This window comes from Schistocerca gregaria, chromosome 1, assembly GCF_023897955.1.
Source record: "Schistocerca gregaria isolate iqSchGreg1 chromosome 1, iqSchGreg1.2, whole genome shotgun sequence".
NCBI classification, from domain to species: Eukaryota; Metazoa; Arthropoda; class Insecta; order Orthoptera; family Acrididae; genus Schistocerca; species Schistocerca gregaria.
In genome coordinates this window covers 1,057,688,973-1,057,706,239 of record NC_064920.1, presented here as the reverse complement: position 1 = coordinate 1,057,706,239, position 17,267 = coordinate 1,057,688,973, and the positions used below count along the sequence as shown (strand labels likewise).

General features: G+C 39.1%; 1 protein-coding gene across 1 annotated transcript in view; it reads left to right on the top strand.

The window, feature by feature from the left end:
* The window catches only part of LOC126281097 (serine/threonine-protein phosphatase 6 regulatory ankyrin repeat subunit A-like), a 333,802-nt gene that overhangs the window by 139,818 nt on the left and 176,717 nt on the right, over nucleotides 1-17,267 (top strand). Inside the window, exon 4 of the mRNA XM_049979815.1 lies at nucleotides 5,696-6,004. Within this exon, the coding sequence (XP_049835772.1) occupies nucleotides 5,696-6,004 (309 nt within the window). The remainder of the gene's footprint in view (nucleotides 1-5,695; nucleotides 6,005-17,267) is intronic.

The window sequence follows — 17,267 nt, the reverse complement described above, 5'->3', positions numbered from 1 at the left end:
AAACCTCTCAGTATTGCAAGATGGCACAGTTTCACAAACTTCAATGTAAATAGCTTTGTAGTATTCCTGTGGGGTTTTGAAAGTGCGCAGTGAGTTGGCTTTGTTGTTTTCATCCTTCTTTAGTATACTTCAATTCTGAGGAAGTGAAGGATCATCCCTTGTGAAGGTTTTTCTTTTAAACGCGATCCCCAAAAGTGTTCAAAACTGTAATGCTATCCATTCAATATACAAATTAAACCCTCATATATTTTTCCCAGATCAGCAACACTTAGATGAGGGCATTGAATTTTTTCATTGACATCCTCTACTGGGTTCATTGCATGGCAATAAAGACGTAAAAAGAAATAAGTCTTGAATTGTAACATTGACTCAAGGTAGCCTCCGCATTTGTAAACTGCTTCTGTTTTGTCCTCTGCAGAAAATGTTTCAAAAAACTCAAGCAGTTCTTCAAAGTTTTTCAATATTCTCAAGATACTAGAAGCTCACATAGTCCATTGAGTCGGGCAAAGGGGTCTTAGACCAGATTGGTCGTTGTTGCTCTGACAGTGTATGCTTCTGAAAAGTCCCATCCTTTTGTTGGATTTCCTTACGGTGTTTATTAAGTCATTGTTTAAAGCCTTAATATCCCTCATACACGCAAGATGGTGGAGACTGTCTACAACTGCCAAGTCTAAACTGTGAGCAGTGCAGTACACATAACGTGCTTTTGGTTGTATATCTAAAACTAACTTTTTTAGTCCTTTGAACTTACCTCTCACGTTCGACGCACCGTCGTAGCACTGTCCTTTTAAGTTATCCATTGGCAAATTGAGATGAGCAAAAACATCTTTTAAAATAGTAAACAGAGTTTGTGATTCAGTGTTGGGGGCCTCGCATAAGCCAATAAAGTCTTTGTTGATGATTAAGGAATCATCAACAGTACAAACACAAAATAACACTTTTCATGAATCAAAGAATCACTTGTTTTAACAATCATAATAGAGAAATGTTCAGTCTTCTTGATTGAAGCCAATATTTCTCTTGACACAGACTTTCCTAGTAGATCAATTATCTCATTTTGTATATCGTGGGACATCCACTTATACCCTGAATGCCCTAACCAGTCTTTAAACTCAGGTATGTCATTCTTTCGGAGTTCCTACAATTGAAAAAAAATTTAGTTGACGCCTTTGTGCCGTCTAATTGCTAGTCCTTGTCAGCATAGAAATTGCACGATAGTAAAAATTGTCTCGAGCTAAAAGGCCTTTCTTCATGTAGCTATCTAACTGTTCATTCACACGTTGGTTAGTGATAGAATTTAGTTTCAGAACACCTTCTTTATGCATAAACGTATTTTCATGAAGATGGAATTTTTCCAAAGCCTTTTTCCACTTAGAAAACCCTACAGAAGTAAATGCATCTTCTTTTTTTTGAAGAAAATTGTAATAGATTTTTAGCATCTGCCTCTTTGCAGGTTTTTCAAAAAACTTTTTCTGTAGCTGCTTCATATTCTAGCCATGTATATTTGATCAGCCAAGACTTCTGGAATGATCTTCCCTTACCAGATTGTCCAGGTTTTGGCCATGAATGGTTCTCACCTGAAGATGACAATGCAATTGACAAAACAATAATTGTTGGTGGGTGACTTGCAGTATCATCAACTTCCAAGTGTGCCTTTTTGGTAACAGATTTATCCATTGCAAACTTAATTCACAATACAGTAAGAGACTAAAGTAAACGAATAAAATATAGTCATATAAAATAGTCCACTAGACACTAAAGTCAGAACACTAAACACATCTACAGCATGCACTGAACAAAACTATCCACACTGAATGACTGCGAGAGCAGGGTGGGCCTTATATAGCCACGCTGTCGTAATGTCTCAAAACGTGAATGCGACACAAGGTGGAGGTTCCCAGATGCATATGCTCCAGTCCTTTTGATGTCGCCGCAGCCACAGCGTTGGCCTGCCAGTGCCAGACTTTACCCAAAGGCTCATGCAGCGTGACAAATTCTAAGTGTGCCAGTGGCAACGTGACACTGTTATGATTCACAACTCTCGTTTTCAGTTAACCTGCTTACTAACATAAGAATTATTTTTTTCACTCATTACTGAAGGTATTTTAAAAGGTAGCCGTCAACAAACAAGGAAAATAAAAAATTGAACATAATTTTGTGATTTTATAAAGCATAATATAATGAATAATTTTCTTAAATTTCTGAAGAGGCTTGGACCCCCTCTGGCCCCAGGGAGTTGGCACCTGTGCCCCTGAAGCCTCAGTGCCTGTCTCACAGATGACCTCACAAATTCTTCTAATTAGTACAGCTGAAAACTGTTGATGGCTCAAACAATGGCACGGCATTCTTTCTCAGCTGTAGAAGAATTCATCTCAGACTTCGAGAGTACTCTGAAAGCATAGGCTATCACCTTTTGAGCTCCTTCCTTAATTTGTGCTAGAAGTGGCCCATATTCCAAAATGGGTGACATTGTGCTGTGGGTCTGTCTCAACACTGTCGTCATACAATGCTAAAGGCGAAAAATATGTTAGCACCTTCTTGAGGAACAGGAAAGATCTTTCTTGTGCCTTGTTCCAGGAAAATTTGTTGGCTCCTTGTAGTAATTCTTGCAAGGGTGTGCCTTGAAACAGAAATCCTTCTTGAATTGCTAGTAGGAAAAGCACATTCTGAGAAAATTTCTCTCATTATGAATGTGAGAGTAGTACAATCTGCAATGAATTGCAAAGTCTGTAACTATTCTTATTTTCTCTAGAAATGGACTGCACATGCACAAGAATCACGTTACTGGCTTTGTTGGTATGTGAAGGTAGTATAGGCAGTGGTGCTTGCTGCAAGGTAGTCAGAGGTGCGGCGAGGCTGTGTGATGCCTGCATAGTGCTGTTGTCATCGATGGCTGCAGTTTGTCACAGGTTGTAAAGACAAAGATGTGCTGCAGCGAGCTCATTGGATGTCATTTGTATCTCCTATTGAAACATGTTGTTGTCTCTCTGCAGGTGGCGTGATTCTAAGCATTCTTCAACGTAACAAAATTGTTTCCGTGGAATTTGTTTAAGTGTGGTGACACAGTGGAGGAGACAGCAGTAATGTTTATCAGTATTGATACTGTGTCATTCATTATTAGAGATGTTCAGGCATGTGCTGCTTCTGAGGGAGATCGTGTCTGATGACACCAGATACTACATGGCCAGTATCATATTAGATGCCCATGCCTTTTGCTCAATCAGGTAAGAGCTTGTAATGACAGAGAAAATCTGCTCTGAGGATGGGTTCAGTAACTTCTGAAATTTGGAAATTCCCTTGAGGCCGTTTTGAATACAAGGTTCAAAGTGCATGTTTTGAAGCCATAAACAGCATTGGTCAAATTGTTCATTGCATGAAGTTGAATGGCTGTTAATCTATAGGCTGCGGTGTTGCCAGTCAGGAGTGCCACACTAATGTCTGAGCCAGAGTTGGTCAAATAGTATTGCTGCTGAATTAGGTTGAGGATGTAGAGTCTGTTGGTATTCCTTGTAGGTGGAGCTTGCACTAAATGAGGTGACTTGTATGGGTGTCGCAGCTCAGTGTGCCTGTTCCTTACCACGTGAATCTTTTGGGTGGTCACAGGACAGACAACAGTTACGTACGGCATCACTGAATTGTGTGTGATACCAGTAGTCATGCAGTGCAGTACCCAGCAGAGCATCATTTCCAGTTGTTTGTTGTGTTGTCTCGACTGATTAGAGCTCACTGTTGTGGGCAGAGGCTGTGACATTGCAATTGGCAGCTGTCTGGTGAAGTTGGATCAGTTCAGTGAGGGCAGAAAGTGGCATGCGGCAAGGCTGGTGCTGGTGGCTGTGCATGGTGGCATTGTTACTAGCTAAATTCATGCATGCCTGTGTTGCATAACAGCAAAACTTCTGTCTGCCAATTTAAGTTTATGATCAGATGGCTCCCAATCATTGCTGATTGTGGCAACTTGAACATCAGGTAGGAGCTTCGCTACCTACAACAGCCAGAATATACAATCTGGCATTAAATGCCGGTTGACTGAAATTTGAAGTTGCCACCATAGTCAAGACAGCCTGTTGTTCATGAAATATGCATTCTGTATTACATGTTTTAATTGTTCTTCCAGTGTCCTGGAAAGATACTGTAGCAGTGTTGATTGTGTGGTTGATTTTATTTATTTATTTATTTATTTATTTATTTATTTATTTATTTTTTGCCGTTGGCACCAAGATGATGTTGCTAATCATGTCATTGAGTTCCTCTAGGTTGGTAGAAGAGTTAGGAATTTAGTTGTGTGTTCATGATGTTATAGTTGGCAAGGATATTGTCTACTTATGCAAACCATATGAAAGGCTGATCCGAAAGAAACTGTAGAAGCTTTGGTTGAAAACCAAATCATGAAAGGTTGAAATATTGGTTGGGTGTACCTGTTGCCATGGAGGCATGTGCGGCAATAATACAGTTGAATGTCCCATTGCCGCAGCCAAGGCAATTAATAGGACAAGCAAACCATGTGAATGCTTGGGCAGCCATGGCAGCACTGATTCAAAATTTGGCTCACTTGGCATGGCAGAATCATTGGTGCTTGTGAATATGAAACATTGTGAGGTAATTGGTCGATATGTGCCACATGTCAAGGGATGATGGTGGCAAGGTTGCACAATATGAATATGGTAGGGCACCATTATTCAGCCTTGACGTTGTTTGTTGATTTGTTGCACAGTCGAGTGTCACAATCATTTTTTACTAGAACACTTAATTAAAAGGTTGGATGTAGGGTACTGGATGACGTATCATTGCACACATGGATGAACATTGTGAATTGTGACTCACAGTGATTGCATGTTGGCTGCATTGCTGTTGTGCAATATCCAGTTGAGGATATATCTGCCACAATTTGTGGTCATTGTGGGTCACCAATGTAGTCCCGTACAATACAGGGAACAGTATGATAGGGACACAACAGTATGTGATGGAGTAACAACACTTTATTTTCTGCAGTTGATGCACAGTGGCAAGACATGTCATGTTACAACAAGGCATAGACCATAATGTCTCCCTGCATGACAGGGTCAAAAACTATACATTGTGAAGTGGGATCACTTATCACCTGTTATTTTTCATGGAGTACCCATGAACTTCACAATCTGTTCTTCATCACAGTCACAGCATAACTGACACATTTGGCATCAAGAAACAGTAATATACACCATGTGCATTGTTCCAAGAGCTTCCAAGTACCTAGGGGACTTGCATTTTCAAGTTTTACCATCATTTCAGTGTAATACATATATTTTAATGTGTAAATTCTTTCCTATTGCTGTACATGACATGGTTGGTAGTATGAGCAATTCATATTATGAAAGTGACAGTAAAATAAAAGTAGTTTTACATCCATATTCATGAATTCAATATTGTAAAAATTAAAATAAGTTCAAACACTGCCAAAAATCAGGTGGTATCATAGGTTTCTGAAGTTGACAGACATTCCATCAGCTATGATTTATTACAAACTTTCAGACGAAACACATGAAATGACATAAAATATCAACCTTTTCTCCCAGGAGTTGGTTGGGCCAGAAAATGCTAATAAAAGTGAATCAGCATTCTGATTTTGGATTTTTGTAAATAGTCTTAATATTTCTCTTAAAAATAATTTGTAAGATCGTGTTGCATGTTATCTAATGTTGCATTCTGACTTTTTCAGGCTCTCAAGCTTATTGTAGGTGCTGGAGCAGACCCTACAGCAAAAGATGTTGTTGGTAGAACTGCACTCCACAGAGCACTTGGATGTAAGGAGAATTTCCAGTACCTTCAGAAAATACATCCCAATTTCAAGGATGGTATTGATAAAAAAGGGCAACCAGCCATAATGAGAGCCATTTCTGCATTTCAACACCACTATGATATGCCCCAGGTGATAAAACTTCTAGTGCAGGGAGGTGCAGATGTCAATTTACGTGACCGAGATGGAAAGACAGCTTTGTGCCTGGCAATAGAGAAAGGTGCTTTCTGGGTGAGTCTATATTTTTAAAGCACCTGTTATCACTATTTGTGTCATTTAGTAAGACATCCACAGGAAGAGATGAAAAGCTGTGACCGATGTTTAAAATGGAACTTGTTTTGTTACTCTGATGTTGTTGATAGCATATACCATAAATCATTATATAAATGTGGTAAGTAAATGCATGTTATAATAAAATGGTTACTTGTCAAGTAAAGTATGTGGAATTGTTGTTATTGGTTTAATGAAAGACGACAGATTGGTGTCTTATCACAAGTTGACATTTCTTTTGTCACTCTTTTTGCCTGTTGTAAAAGTATACATATTTCTGTTGCTTGTTTAAGCATTTTTGAGCTCCAGAATGTCCATAACTTTTATGAGTGTATGTCATAAGTTTGTCAATATACTGTTTTGGCCAACACAGTCTCCAACGCTCTGAGTCAAAATTTGTTCTTCTAAATGGAATTCACCAGTAGATTTCGAGTCGAAGCAAGGCCCCGGGATTAGATGACATTTCATTAGAACTACTGACGGCCTTGGGAGAGCCAGTCCTGACAGAACTCTACCATCTAGTGAGCAACATGTATGAGACAGGGAAAATACTCTCAGACTTTAAGAAGAATATAATAATTCCAATGCCAAAGAAAGCAGGTGTTGACAGATGTGAAAATTACCGAACTATAAGTTTAATAAGTCACAGGTGCAAAATACTAACGCAAATTCTTTACAGACGAATGGAAAAACAGCCAGAAGCCGACCTCAGGGAAGATCAGTTTGGATTCCATAAAAATGTTGGAACATGTGAGGCAATACTGACATTACGACTTATCTTAGAAGAAAGATTAAGGAAACGCAAACCTATGTTTCTAGCATTTGTAGACTTAGAGAAAGCTTTTGACAATGTTGACTGGAATACTCTCTTTCAAATTCTAAAGGTGGCAGGGGTAAAATACAGGGAGCAAAAGGCTATTTACAATTTGTACAGAAACGAGATGGCAGTTATGAGTCGAGGGTTATTAAAGGGAAGCAGTGGTTGAGAAGGGAGTGAGACAGGGTTGTAGCCTCATCCCGATGTTATTCAATCTGTATATTGAGCAAGCAGTAAAGGAAACAAAAGAAAAATCCGGAGTATTTATTAAAATCCTTGGAGAAGAAATAAAAACTTTGAGGTTTGCCGATGACATTGTAATTCTGTCAGAGACAGCAAAGGACCTGGAAGAGCAGTTGAACGGAATGGACAGTATCTTGAAAGGAGGATATAAGATGAACATCAACTAAAGTAAAATGAAGATAATGGAATGTAGTCGAATTAAATTGGGTGATACTGAGGTAATTACATCAGAAAATGAGACACTTAAAGTAGTAAACGAGTTTTGTTATTTGGGGAGCAAAATAATTGATGATGGTCGAAGTAGAGAAGATATAAAATTAAGACTGGCAATGGCTAGGTAAGCGTTCGTGAAAAACAAAAATTTGTTAACATCGAGTATAGATTTAAGTGTCAGGAAGTCGTTTCTGAAAGTATTTGTATGGAGTGTAGCCATGTATGGAAGTGAAACATGGACGATAAGTAGTTTGGATAAGAAGAGAATAGAATCTTTTGAAATGTGGTGCTACAGAAGAATGCTGAAGATTAGATGGGTAGATCACATAACTAATGAGGAGGTATTGAATAGAATTGGGGAGAAGAGGAGTTTGTGGCACAACTTGACAAGAAGAAGGGATCGGTTGGTAGGACATGTTCTGAGGTATCAATGGATCACAAATTTATCATTGGAGGGCAGCGTGGAGGGTAAAAATCATAGAGGGAGACCAAGAGATGAATACACTAAGCAGATTCAGAAGGATGTAGGTTTCAGTAAGTACTGGGAGATGAAGAAGCTTGCTCAGGATATATTACATGGAGAGCTGCATCAAACCATTCTCAGGACTGAAGACCACAAAAACATCAACAACAGTATATTTTATAACATTGGTTAAGTTTCTCATATCTCTTTTTCCCAAACTTACTTTTCACTAGTTTTCCATTATCATCACAATTCTGGTTTCTGCTAATGTAATTACAGATGTTCTGAATTACTTTGCCATATTTAATTCCTTTCAAATATACAATCCTGTACTCTTTGTCTTTCTCTTCCTCATGTTAGTTTCATATGATTCTATTGGCACTAAGACATTGTATCTGCAATTAGATTTTCAGATCCCATTACATAATTTCATAGTCAGTAGTTCTAAGAACTTGGCTGATCTTGTTAATGTGCTGCGATACAATTTGCACTCCTTATGGCCTTGTGGTATGAAAACACAATAGTTATATGCCTTGACAAGTAGTTTATAAATTTGGTACTGTCAAGTGTACAGCTAAGAGATCTTTCATGGCTAGAATGTAGATTCTTTCATGTTTTTGGAGTGTCCTACTCATAAAAGCAATTGTCTAGTGTTTATCTTTCCCATTCCATAATCACTAGCATCATATGATACACAAAAAAAGGTAAGGGTAAGTCTGCCCTCTACAATATGTTGCAGTTACACAGAGCACTTTTTATAGCATCAAAAGATTCCTGACATTCTTTGTCCCATGACCAAATTAAATTATATATATATTTTTTATTTTCTTATTATTTTTTTTAAATAAATTATGCAGCCATTGTGCATTTACAATCTGAAACTAAAGTACTTTCGATAATATCCACCTATTCCAAAAAATGATTTCAATCGTTTCTAATCTTGGTCTCTGGAAACTGAGCAATAACTTTAACTTTATCAAAATCCAGAACTTTACCTCTCTTGGCAACACAACATTCCAAAAATTTCAAGTCATAAATGACAAGTTTACATTTTTCTGATTTTAATGTCACCCCTCCTGATCTCAATTTGTCAAACACTCCTTTTAGTAACAAACAATGTTCATCACTCTTCTGACTGCAATGCTCTGATGAATTTAGCTACAGAAACGTTTAAACCAAATGGTAAATGCAATACTTGTAACATTTACCACTGTATAAAAACATTGTGTATTTCCAAGATTCTGGAGCAAGTGGAACCTGATGGAGGTCCACACATTAAACCTAAGCTTGTCATCAATCTAATACACTCTAACTTATGTGTTAACTCATTTGCATCCCCAGGATGGTCAATTTCTCAAATTTGTTCAGATGTCTGTAATCTAAAACAAATCTAGCACCTCCAACATATTTTGCCACTACTACTAGAAGGTTATTATAATTGTTACTGTTTCTCTCATAAATTTGTATCTTTTGCAACTCATTTTCAGCAACTGTTCTCCTTGATTTTGGTACATTATATGATGTTATAAAAAATTGCTTGTAAGGTTTAAGTTGTAGTACGCATTCAAAATTCTTTAAACTTCCTGTTGTATTGCTGAACACATCCCCATACTTCCATCACAAACCCTTTAACTCATTCTTTTGTTCATCATTCAGACCCACATTTTTCATTGACTCCTCTTCTTCATCTTTCAGTTTCTTGACTGTTCTCTACTAAATAACATTCCTCTGTCACAAATGACAAGTTGTTCATGCTTTCACAAGCATCTTTCTTTCCCTTCTTCTACAATTTCATTTGGATTATGTTTTCTTTCTTGTTGTAACATATAACTATTTTTCTCTTTCTGTTCAAGAACTGTACTAATCTGTTCCCAAAATAAAATCTTCTCTGTTTCTGGAAATATCCCACCTTACTTTGTATACAGCTACATCTGTATTTACATCGCTACTCTCCAATTCACATTCAAGTATCTGGCAGAGGGTCCATCAACTAATTTTCAAACTTTTTCTGTACTGTTTCATTCTCAAAGAAGACATAGGGAAAACACACTCTAAAATCTTTTTGTGTGCACACTTATTTGCATTATTTTATTATGATGGTCATTTTGCTCTAATTGGTGGTTCTCAACAAAATATTTTTGAATTTGGAGGAGATTGAAGGATTGGAGGAGAATGAAATTTCATGAAAAGATGTCACCACAACAAAAAAGTCTTCATTTTAATGATATCCACCACAGCTCTGGTATCATATCCTTGACACTCTCTCCCTTTCTTTGAATTTTTTTAATGTCCTCCGTCAGCCTTATCTGGTAAGAATTATGTACCACAGAGAAATACTCTTGCAGCGAACAGACAAGCATAGTTAGACAATCCCTTTATTGGATTTTGTATTTTGTTATATTTTAGTAATCCAAGAAATCACAATGTTATACAATTTGTACAATGATATTGGACAGGCCATGTATAAATTTTTAGCATGTAACTGGAGAGATAAAAAATCTACTCTCCAAATGGCAGCAGGAGAACATACATATAAAGGTATTTAAAGGTATAAATATAAACTATGTTACATTATATTTTAAATAATTGATTATTTTTGTTGATACATATTTTTACAATTTGATTTTTACAATTTTAATTTGTTATATGAAAGTCTGTTCATTATTACAAGAAGGTAACAGACATCACTTAGTACTTTCACTTGGTAGGTGGGTTGCAAATATTTTTAAGAATAGGATGAAATCCAATGCAACATGGTGGAAGAAAAATAGGAATAAATACAGACCAATGCTTTACATACTTTAAGGTAGCATCTATATCCACCTGATCGAAAGATGTCTCTGTGAAGTGAATGACCAGTAGAGTCTCCACTTTATACTGTTGATCATATAAATGTACATTTCTTAATGGGTTGCTGTTATGTGTGCTTGCTGATGATAGTTCACGCATAGCACATTTCACCACAGTTATCTCCAGTTGCAGGGCTTTGACCCGAGTACATATTTGTTCACTTCACTGCAGAATGTCATGCTTTAACTCAATATTAATCTGCATCAAATCATTTTTCACTAAAACATGAGAGCCACTGTACTTACCAATTCCTCCTTGACTCACACTTTGTGCAACAGGATTAAATTCAGTGTTGAGCAATTCATTAATTTGTAGCTCTTGTGTCCTCAACCAGGACAAAAAGTCGTTCACAGATTCCTTGCACTGTTCAATAAAATTACATCTGAGCTTATCATCTAGCTCCACAACTAAATTCTAAAATCAAATTGTGAGCTGTTGAACTAATGTTTTCATTGTAGTTTTAACCATTTTTAGTGAGCTCACATCACTTCGTAATTGTTGTATCATGTCTGGTACAACTTTATACATATCTTTTAATGCTGTAATTTCAGGACATATTGCCAAGAAATTCATGGTGATCTGATTGGAATGTTCTTTCACAACCTGACCAAGCACTGATTTGATTTGATCCAATTGTTCTTTTGAAACTTTATGAAAATTCTCTTCCATCCACATCTGTAAGCCATGTGCTGAATGCTCACTCTTCATCATAGCCTCTAACTTCTGATATAGTGCTGTTAATGTATCTGCTATTGTAAATGTTTGCAGAACTGTTTTGACTGTGGGTGGATGTACTTGCACATCTGTCTCAATGGTGGCTATGTCTTCATTTTCAATGAACATGGCCATTTTCAACATTTTCCTGATTTTGTACTTCATCTGCATGATCCATATTTCATACTCAGCCAATTTTTGTCCTAATGTAGTTAGTAATTTTGAGAAATAATTTTATTACTTTCACTTACATTTGCATACATATAAGTAATGTGGTTAGCAACACCGAAATTCTTCCTGAACTTTCAAGAAGAGGCATGCAACATTACTAGTCAAGACAACATTACATCAAAACTTTAACTTGGCGTTGTACTATAGTGGCTATCATAATGCTGTGGTCCCCAAAAACCTAACAGTTACCATAATTAAAATTCTTAGAACTGCCAGTTAAAAAATTTATGATGTAATTGTTACATATACCCTACTGACCCACAAGATCCATGACATCTGCTGACAAGTGATAAAACAAAGACATGTTTACTGCGTATTTTTGCTGTGACGACCAGAGTAATTTAGTAATAATGTAACATAATTTTCCTTTTCTGTCAGTAAATGTAAATAAATATTACTGATTTTGTTCCTTCCTTCTCTTTTCATGGGAACAGGTAAAAGACAGAGAAACATTTAATTTAAAAAAAATATACTTTGCATGAGTAAGAGTTACAAACACAATGGTACTATGTTGTTAGCAATTTAACACAGATCAATATATGTATTCATTCTTTTTAGACTACTCAGTCACTATTGTTTTAGATTTTTGTTCTATTGATGATTATATTTCTTCAACAAATTAGGCTCTGGTAGCTCTTGAGCACTGCCTTTGTATGAAGTCTCATTGACTGTTAAATACCTTCGTGATTTCGATGTGAAAGATAGTAATGAATATTCAACCAAGCTTTGTGAAAATACACTCCTGGAAATTGAAATAAGAACACCGTGAATTCATTGTCCCAGGAAGGGGAAACCTTATTGACACATTCCTGGGGTCAGATACATCACATGATCACACTGACAGAACCACAGGCACATAGACACAGGCAACAGAGCATGCACAATGTCGGCACTAGTACAGTGTATATCCACCTTTCGCAGCAATGCAGGCTGCTATTCTCCCATGGAGACGATTGTAGAGATGCTGGATGTAGTCCTGTGGAACGGCTTGCCATGCCATTTCCACCTGGCGCCTCAGTTGGACCAGCGTTCGTGCTGGACGTGCAGACCGCGTGAGACGACGCTTCATCCAGTCCCAAACATCCTCAATGGGGGACAGATCCGGAGATCTTGCTGGCCAGGGTAGTTGACTTACACCTTCTAGAGCACGTTGGGTGGCACGGGATACATGCGGACGTGCATTGTCCTGTTGGAACAGCAAGTTCCCTTGCCGGTCTAGGAATGGTAGAACGATGGGTTCGATGACGGTTTGGATGTACCGTGCACTATTCAGTGTCCCCTCGACGATCACCAGAGGTGTACGGCCAGTGTAGGAGATCACTCCCCACACCATGATGCCGGCTGTTGGCCCTGTGTGCCTCGGTCGTATGCAGTCCTGATTGTGGCGCTCACCTGCACGGCGCCAAACACGCATATGACCATCATTGGCACCAAGGCAGAAGCGACTCTCATCGCTGAAGACGACACGTCTCCATTCGTCCCTCCATTCACGCCTGTCGCTACACCACTGGAGGCGGGCTGCACGATGTTGGGGCGTGACCGGAAGACGGCCTAACGGTGTGCGGGACCGTAGCCCAGCTTCATGGAGACGGTTGCGAATGGTCCTCGCTGATACCCCAGGAGCAACAGTGTCCCTAATTTGCTGGGAAGTGGCGGTGTGGTCCCCCACGGCACTGCGTAGGATCCTACGGTCTTGGCGTGCATCCATGCGTCGCTGCGGTCCGGTCCAAGGTCGACGGGCACGTGCACCTTCCGCCGACCACTGGTGACAACATCGATGTACTGTGGAGACCTCATGCCCCACGTGTTGAGCAATTCGGCGGTACGTCCACCCGGCCTCCCGCATGCCCACTATACGCCCTCGCTCAAAGTCCGTCAACTGCACATACGGTTCACGTCCACGCTGTCGCGGCATGCTACCAGTGTTAAAGACTGCGATGGAGCTCCGTACGCCACGGCAAACTTGCTGACACTGACGGCGGCGGTGCACAAATGCTGCGCAGCTAGCGCCATTCGACGGCCAACACCGCGGTTCCTGGTGTGTCCGCTGTGCCGTGCGTGTGATCATTGCTTGTACAGCCCTCTCGCAGTGTCCGGAGCAAGTATGGTGGGTCTGACACACCGGTGTCAATGTGTTCTTTTTTCCATTTCCAGGAGTGTAGATCTGTAGGTCCAACACATTAGCAATAAAATATTTAAATGACATGACATGATAAACATTTAGTCGCTTTGCCTTCAAATAATTTGAGCACAATTTCCTGTTATATCCATCTCTAATGAATAAATTCATCAACCAGTTCAGTATTGTGATATCAAAGGTTTAGCTACCATAACCGGCAGACACCGGTACTTGAGAATGAAAGAATTATTATTTCATAAAAGTGAAAAACACAGGATATGGCAACATTACATCTTTCTACATCAACAGCAAAAACAGAAACAAGCCACAGGAAGAAGAAGTGTCAGCTTCCTTAAAAAATCTGTTGTTTCTTTACGAAAAATTAATGTAGCTTTTCCATAGACATCAGTTCTACCTTCATTGTACATAGTCTCTGAATTTTCTTTAATACTTGTTAATTAAACATTTACATTATATACTTGGTGTAATACACTCATGCTCATAAATTAAGGATAATCACAGTATAGGCACATAGGGAACACACATGGCCAGCCGGGGTGGCCGAGCGGTTCTAGGTGCTACAGTCTGGAAACAATCGACCGTTACGGTCGCAGGTTCAACTCCTGCCTCAGGCATGGATGTGTGTGATGTCCATAGGTTATTTCGGTTTAAGTAGTTCTAAGTTCTAGCGGACTGATGACCTTAGAACTTAAGTCCTTTAGTGCTCAGAGCCATTTGGAACACAGATGACAAAAATCTGTGAGTCAGTGGTATTGGTGATAAGTTGAGAAAACCATCCCGAAACACATGTGCTACAAAATGCCACTGTTTCCTGCACATGTACCCTGACATCAGTATGGGATATGATCACCATGCACATGTACACAGGCCGCGCAATGGGTTGGCATACTCTGGATCAGGTGGTCGAGCAGCTGCAGGGTATAGTCTCCAATTCTTACACCAGTGTCTGTCGGAGCTCTTGAAGTGTCTTAGGGGTTTGAAGACGTGCAGTGATACGTCGACTGAGAGCATCCCAGATGTGCTCAATGGGATTTAGGTCTGGAGAACAGGCAGGCCACTCCATTCGCCTGATACCTTCTGTTTCAAGGTACTCCTCCATGATGGCAGCTTGGTGGAGCCATGCACTATCATCATCCATCAGGAGGAAGGTGACACCCTTTGCAACCCTGAAGGGCAGACATACTGGAGCAAAATGACGTCCCGATACACCTGACCTATTATAGTTCCTCTGTCAAAGACATGCAGGGGTGGACATGCACCAATCATAATCCCACCCCACGCATCACACCAGATGAAAACATGGCGAGAATCAATATACATACTATACCTGGACTTGTCTGTGAACATAACCTGGGACCACTGTTCTAATGACCATGTTCTTCACACCAGACTTTACAAGCTCTCCTGTGACCGGGGGTCAGTGGAATGCACCTTGCAGGTCTCTGGGTGAATAAGTGAATAAACCATGTCTGTTCGGTAATCTGTAGACTGTGTGTCTGGAGACAACTGTTCCAGTAGCTGCGGTAAGGTTCTGAGCAAGGCTACCTGCAGTACTCTGTGGCCATCTGTGGGCACTGATGGTCCAATGTTGGTCTTCTTGTGGTGTTGTACACTCTGGACGTCCCATACTGTAGTGCCTGGACACATTTCCTGTCTGCTGGAATCGTTGCCATAATCTTGACATCACACTTTGTGGCACACGGAGGGCCCGTACTATGACCTGCTGTGTTTGACCAGCCTCCAGTTGCCCTAGTATTCTACCTCTCATAACGTGATCAATATGTGTTCTTTAAGCCATTTTCAACACACAGTCACTATGACCATGTCTAAAAACGTCTGAACACTTACTTCCTGCACCGTACTCGTATATGCACCAACACACCTCTGCGTATGTGGACTGCTGCCAGCAAGACAGTGCAACAACCACAGGTAAAATGTACCACATGGTCATATCCTGAGGTGATTTAAATCTGCAAACTGCCCACCAGAGCATTTCTTCACCATGTATCAGCATTATCCTTAATTTATGAGCATGAGTGTATAGTAATTGTTCAAAAATGTCTCCGAGCACGAGATGCGAATAATTGTTAATAGGTTGATAATTCTGCACCATTTTCAGGTACATTGTAGATTTCAAATGTTTAAATGTTTTATTTTGGGTTTTATTACATTACGTCATTACAATGCCCCCCCTCCCACAGAATTCCTCACTTAAATTTATCGGTAGGAAAGTGACTGTCTCAAGAATATAAATACACAGAGCAAGTGAAATATTTAATGCCTTGAATATTGGTATGGCAACTGTGTGAAGTGCTACCATTCCCATTATCTTTAAGGTTCTTTTCTGCATCAATAAAGTATTTGTGTGTGATTAGCTTCTGAAAGGTGTGTTACAAAATATAACTGGATGCTCTATGGCAAAATAAACTGATCTGCAGTAATTAAGTCACATTTTTGACGGAGTACTCATAAGGCATAACAAAAGCCACACTTTCTTTAAGTAGGTTATCTTTGCTCAAAATCCATAGTACTGAGCTTTCTATCCACAGTCCAAGAAATTTTATTTCATGTACCTACTCTTTTACTTCATAATGAAGAGATATTGGCCTGTGTGGCTTCCATTATTCTATGAGGGCTGCTTTAGTCTTGATGGGCAGTAGTTTATTGTTATACAGCAAGTACACTGCTGTCACTTATGTCACTTCTGATAAGCTCCAATGAGGTGTTCTGGAAGAACCGATTTGTATCATCAGCAAACAAGACAGGAACTGTGGATGGTAAGTTTTTGGATAGTTCATTGATGTATAGGAAAAAAGAGGAGAGGCTCTAGGGCCCTGTCAGATAGTGCAGGTTACTAATGCTTCCTCTGAATGAATTTTCCTTGCTTCTTGTGTCGTGAGTTCAACCAGCTGCTTCCTGTTGGAGAGATATGAGCAGAACCACAAATTGCATACACCTTCTGTCTTATGTAACAGCAATGAGTGATCTACAAATGAAATACTTTTATGAGATGTATAATGAACGAAGAGGAATAGTGTTTCTCATTAAATAAACTTATATTATAGTATGTAAAAATGAAAGTCACTTCACTTATTGATTTGTTTCTCCTAAAGCCAAACGGATTTTCAGGTAATAAGTAGTTGCTTTCAAGAAATGCGATTGAATGTATGTAGATGACTTTTTCAAGTATTTTAGACCAGCTTTATATGATGGTAATAGGCAGATAATCGTTAATGTCATGGGAACTATCTTGGCTATCTTGAAAGCTGTAGGGAAAATGCCATCTATAGATGAAGTTGTTGATAATGTCACACAGTGATTCTGAAATTTGGAGGTCAACCATTTTTATTATGAAGATGAATAATCCATCTGTGCCGAAAGCATAGAACTCTTTCATTAGCCTCATAATTTTCAGATTTTGTGAATGCTGTGCCTTTTATATTGTCAATGTTTTAGAAGGGAATGGGCACCCAGATGATAGGCTGTTAGCAAACCTCATGAATTTTAGAGAAATGTATTCCATATTTCTGTTGTATCTGCAACAGGATTTTCA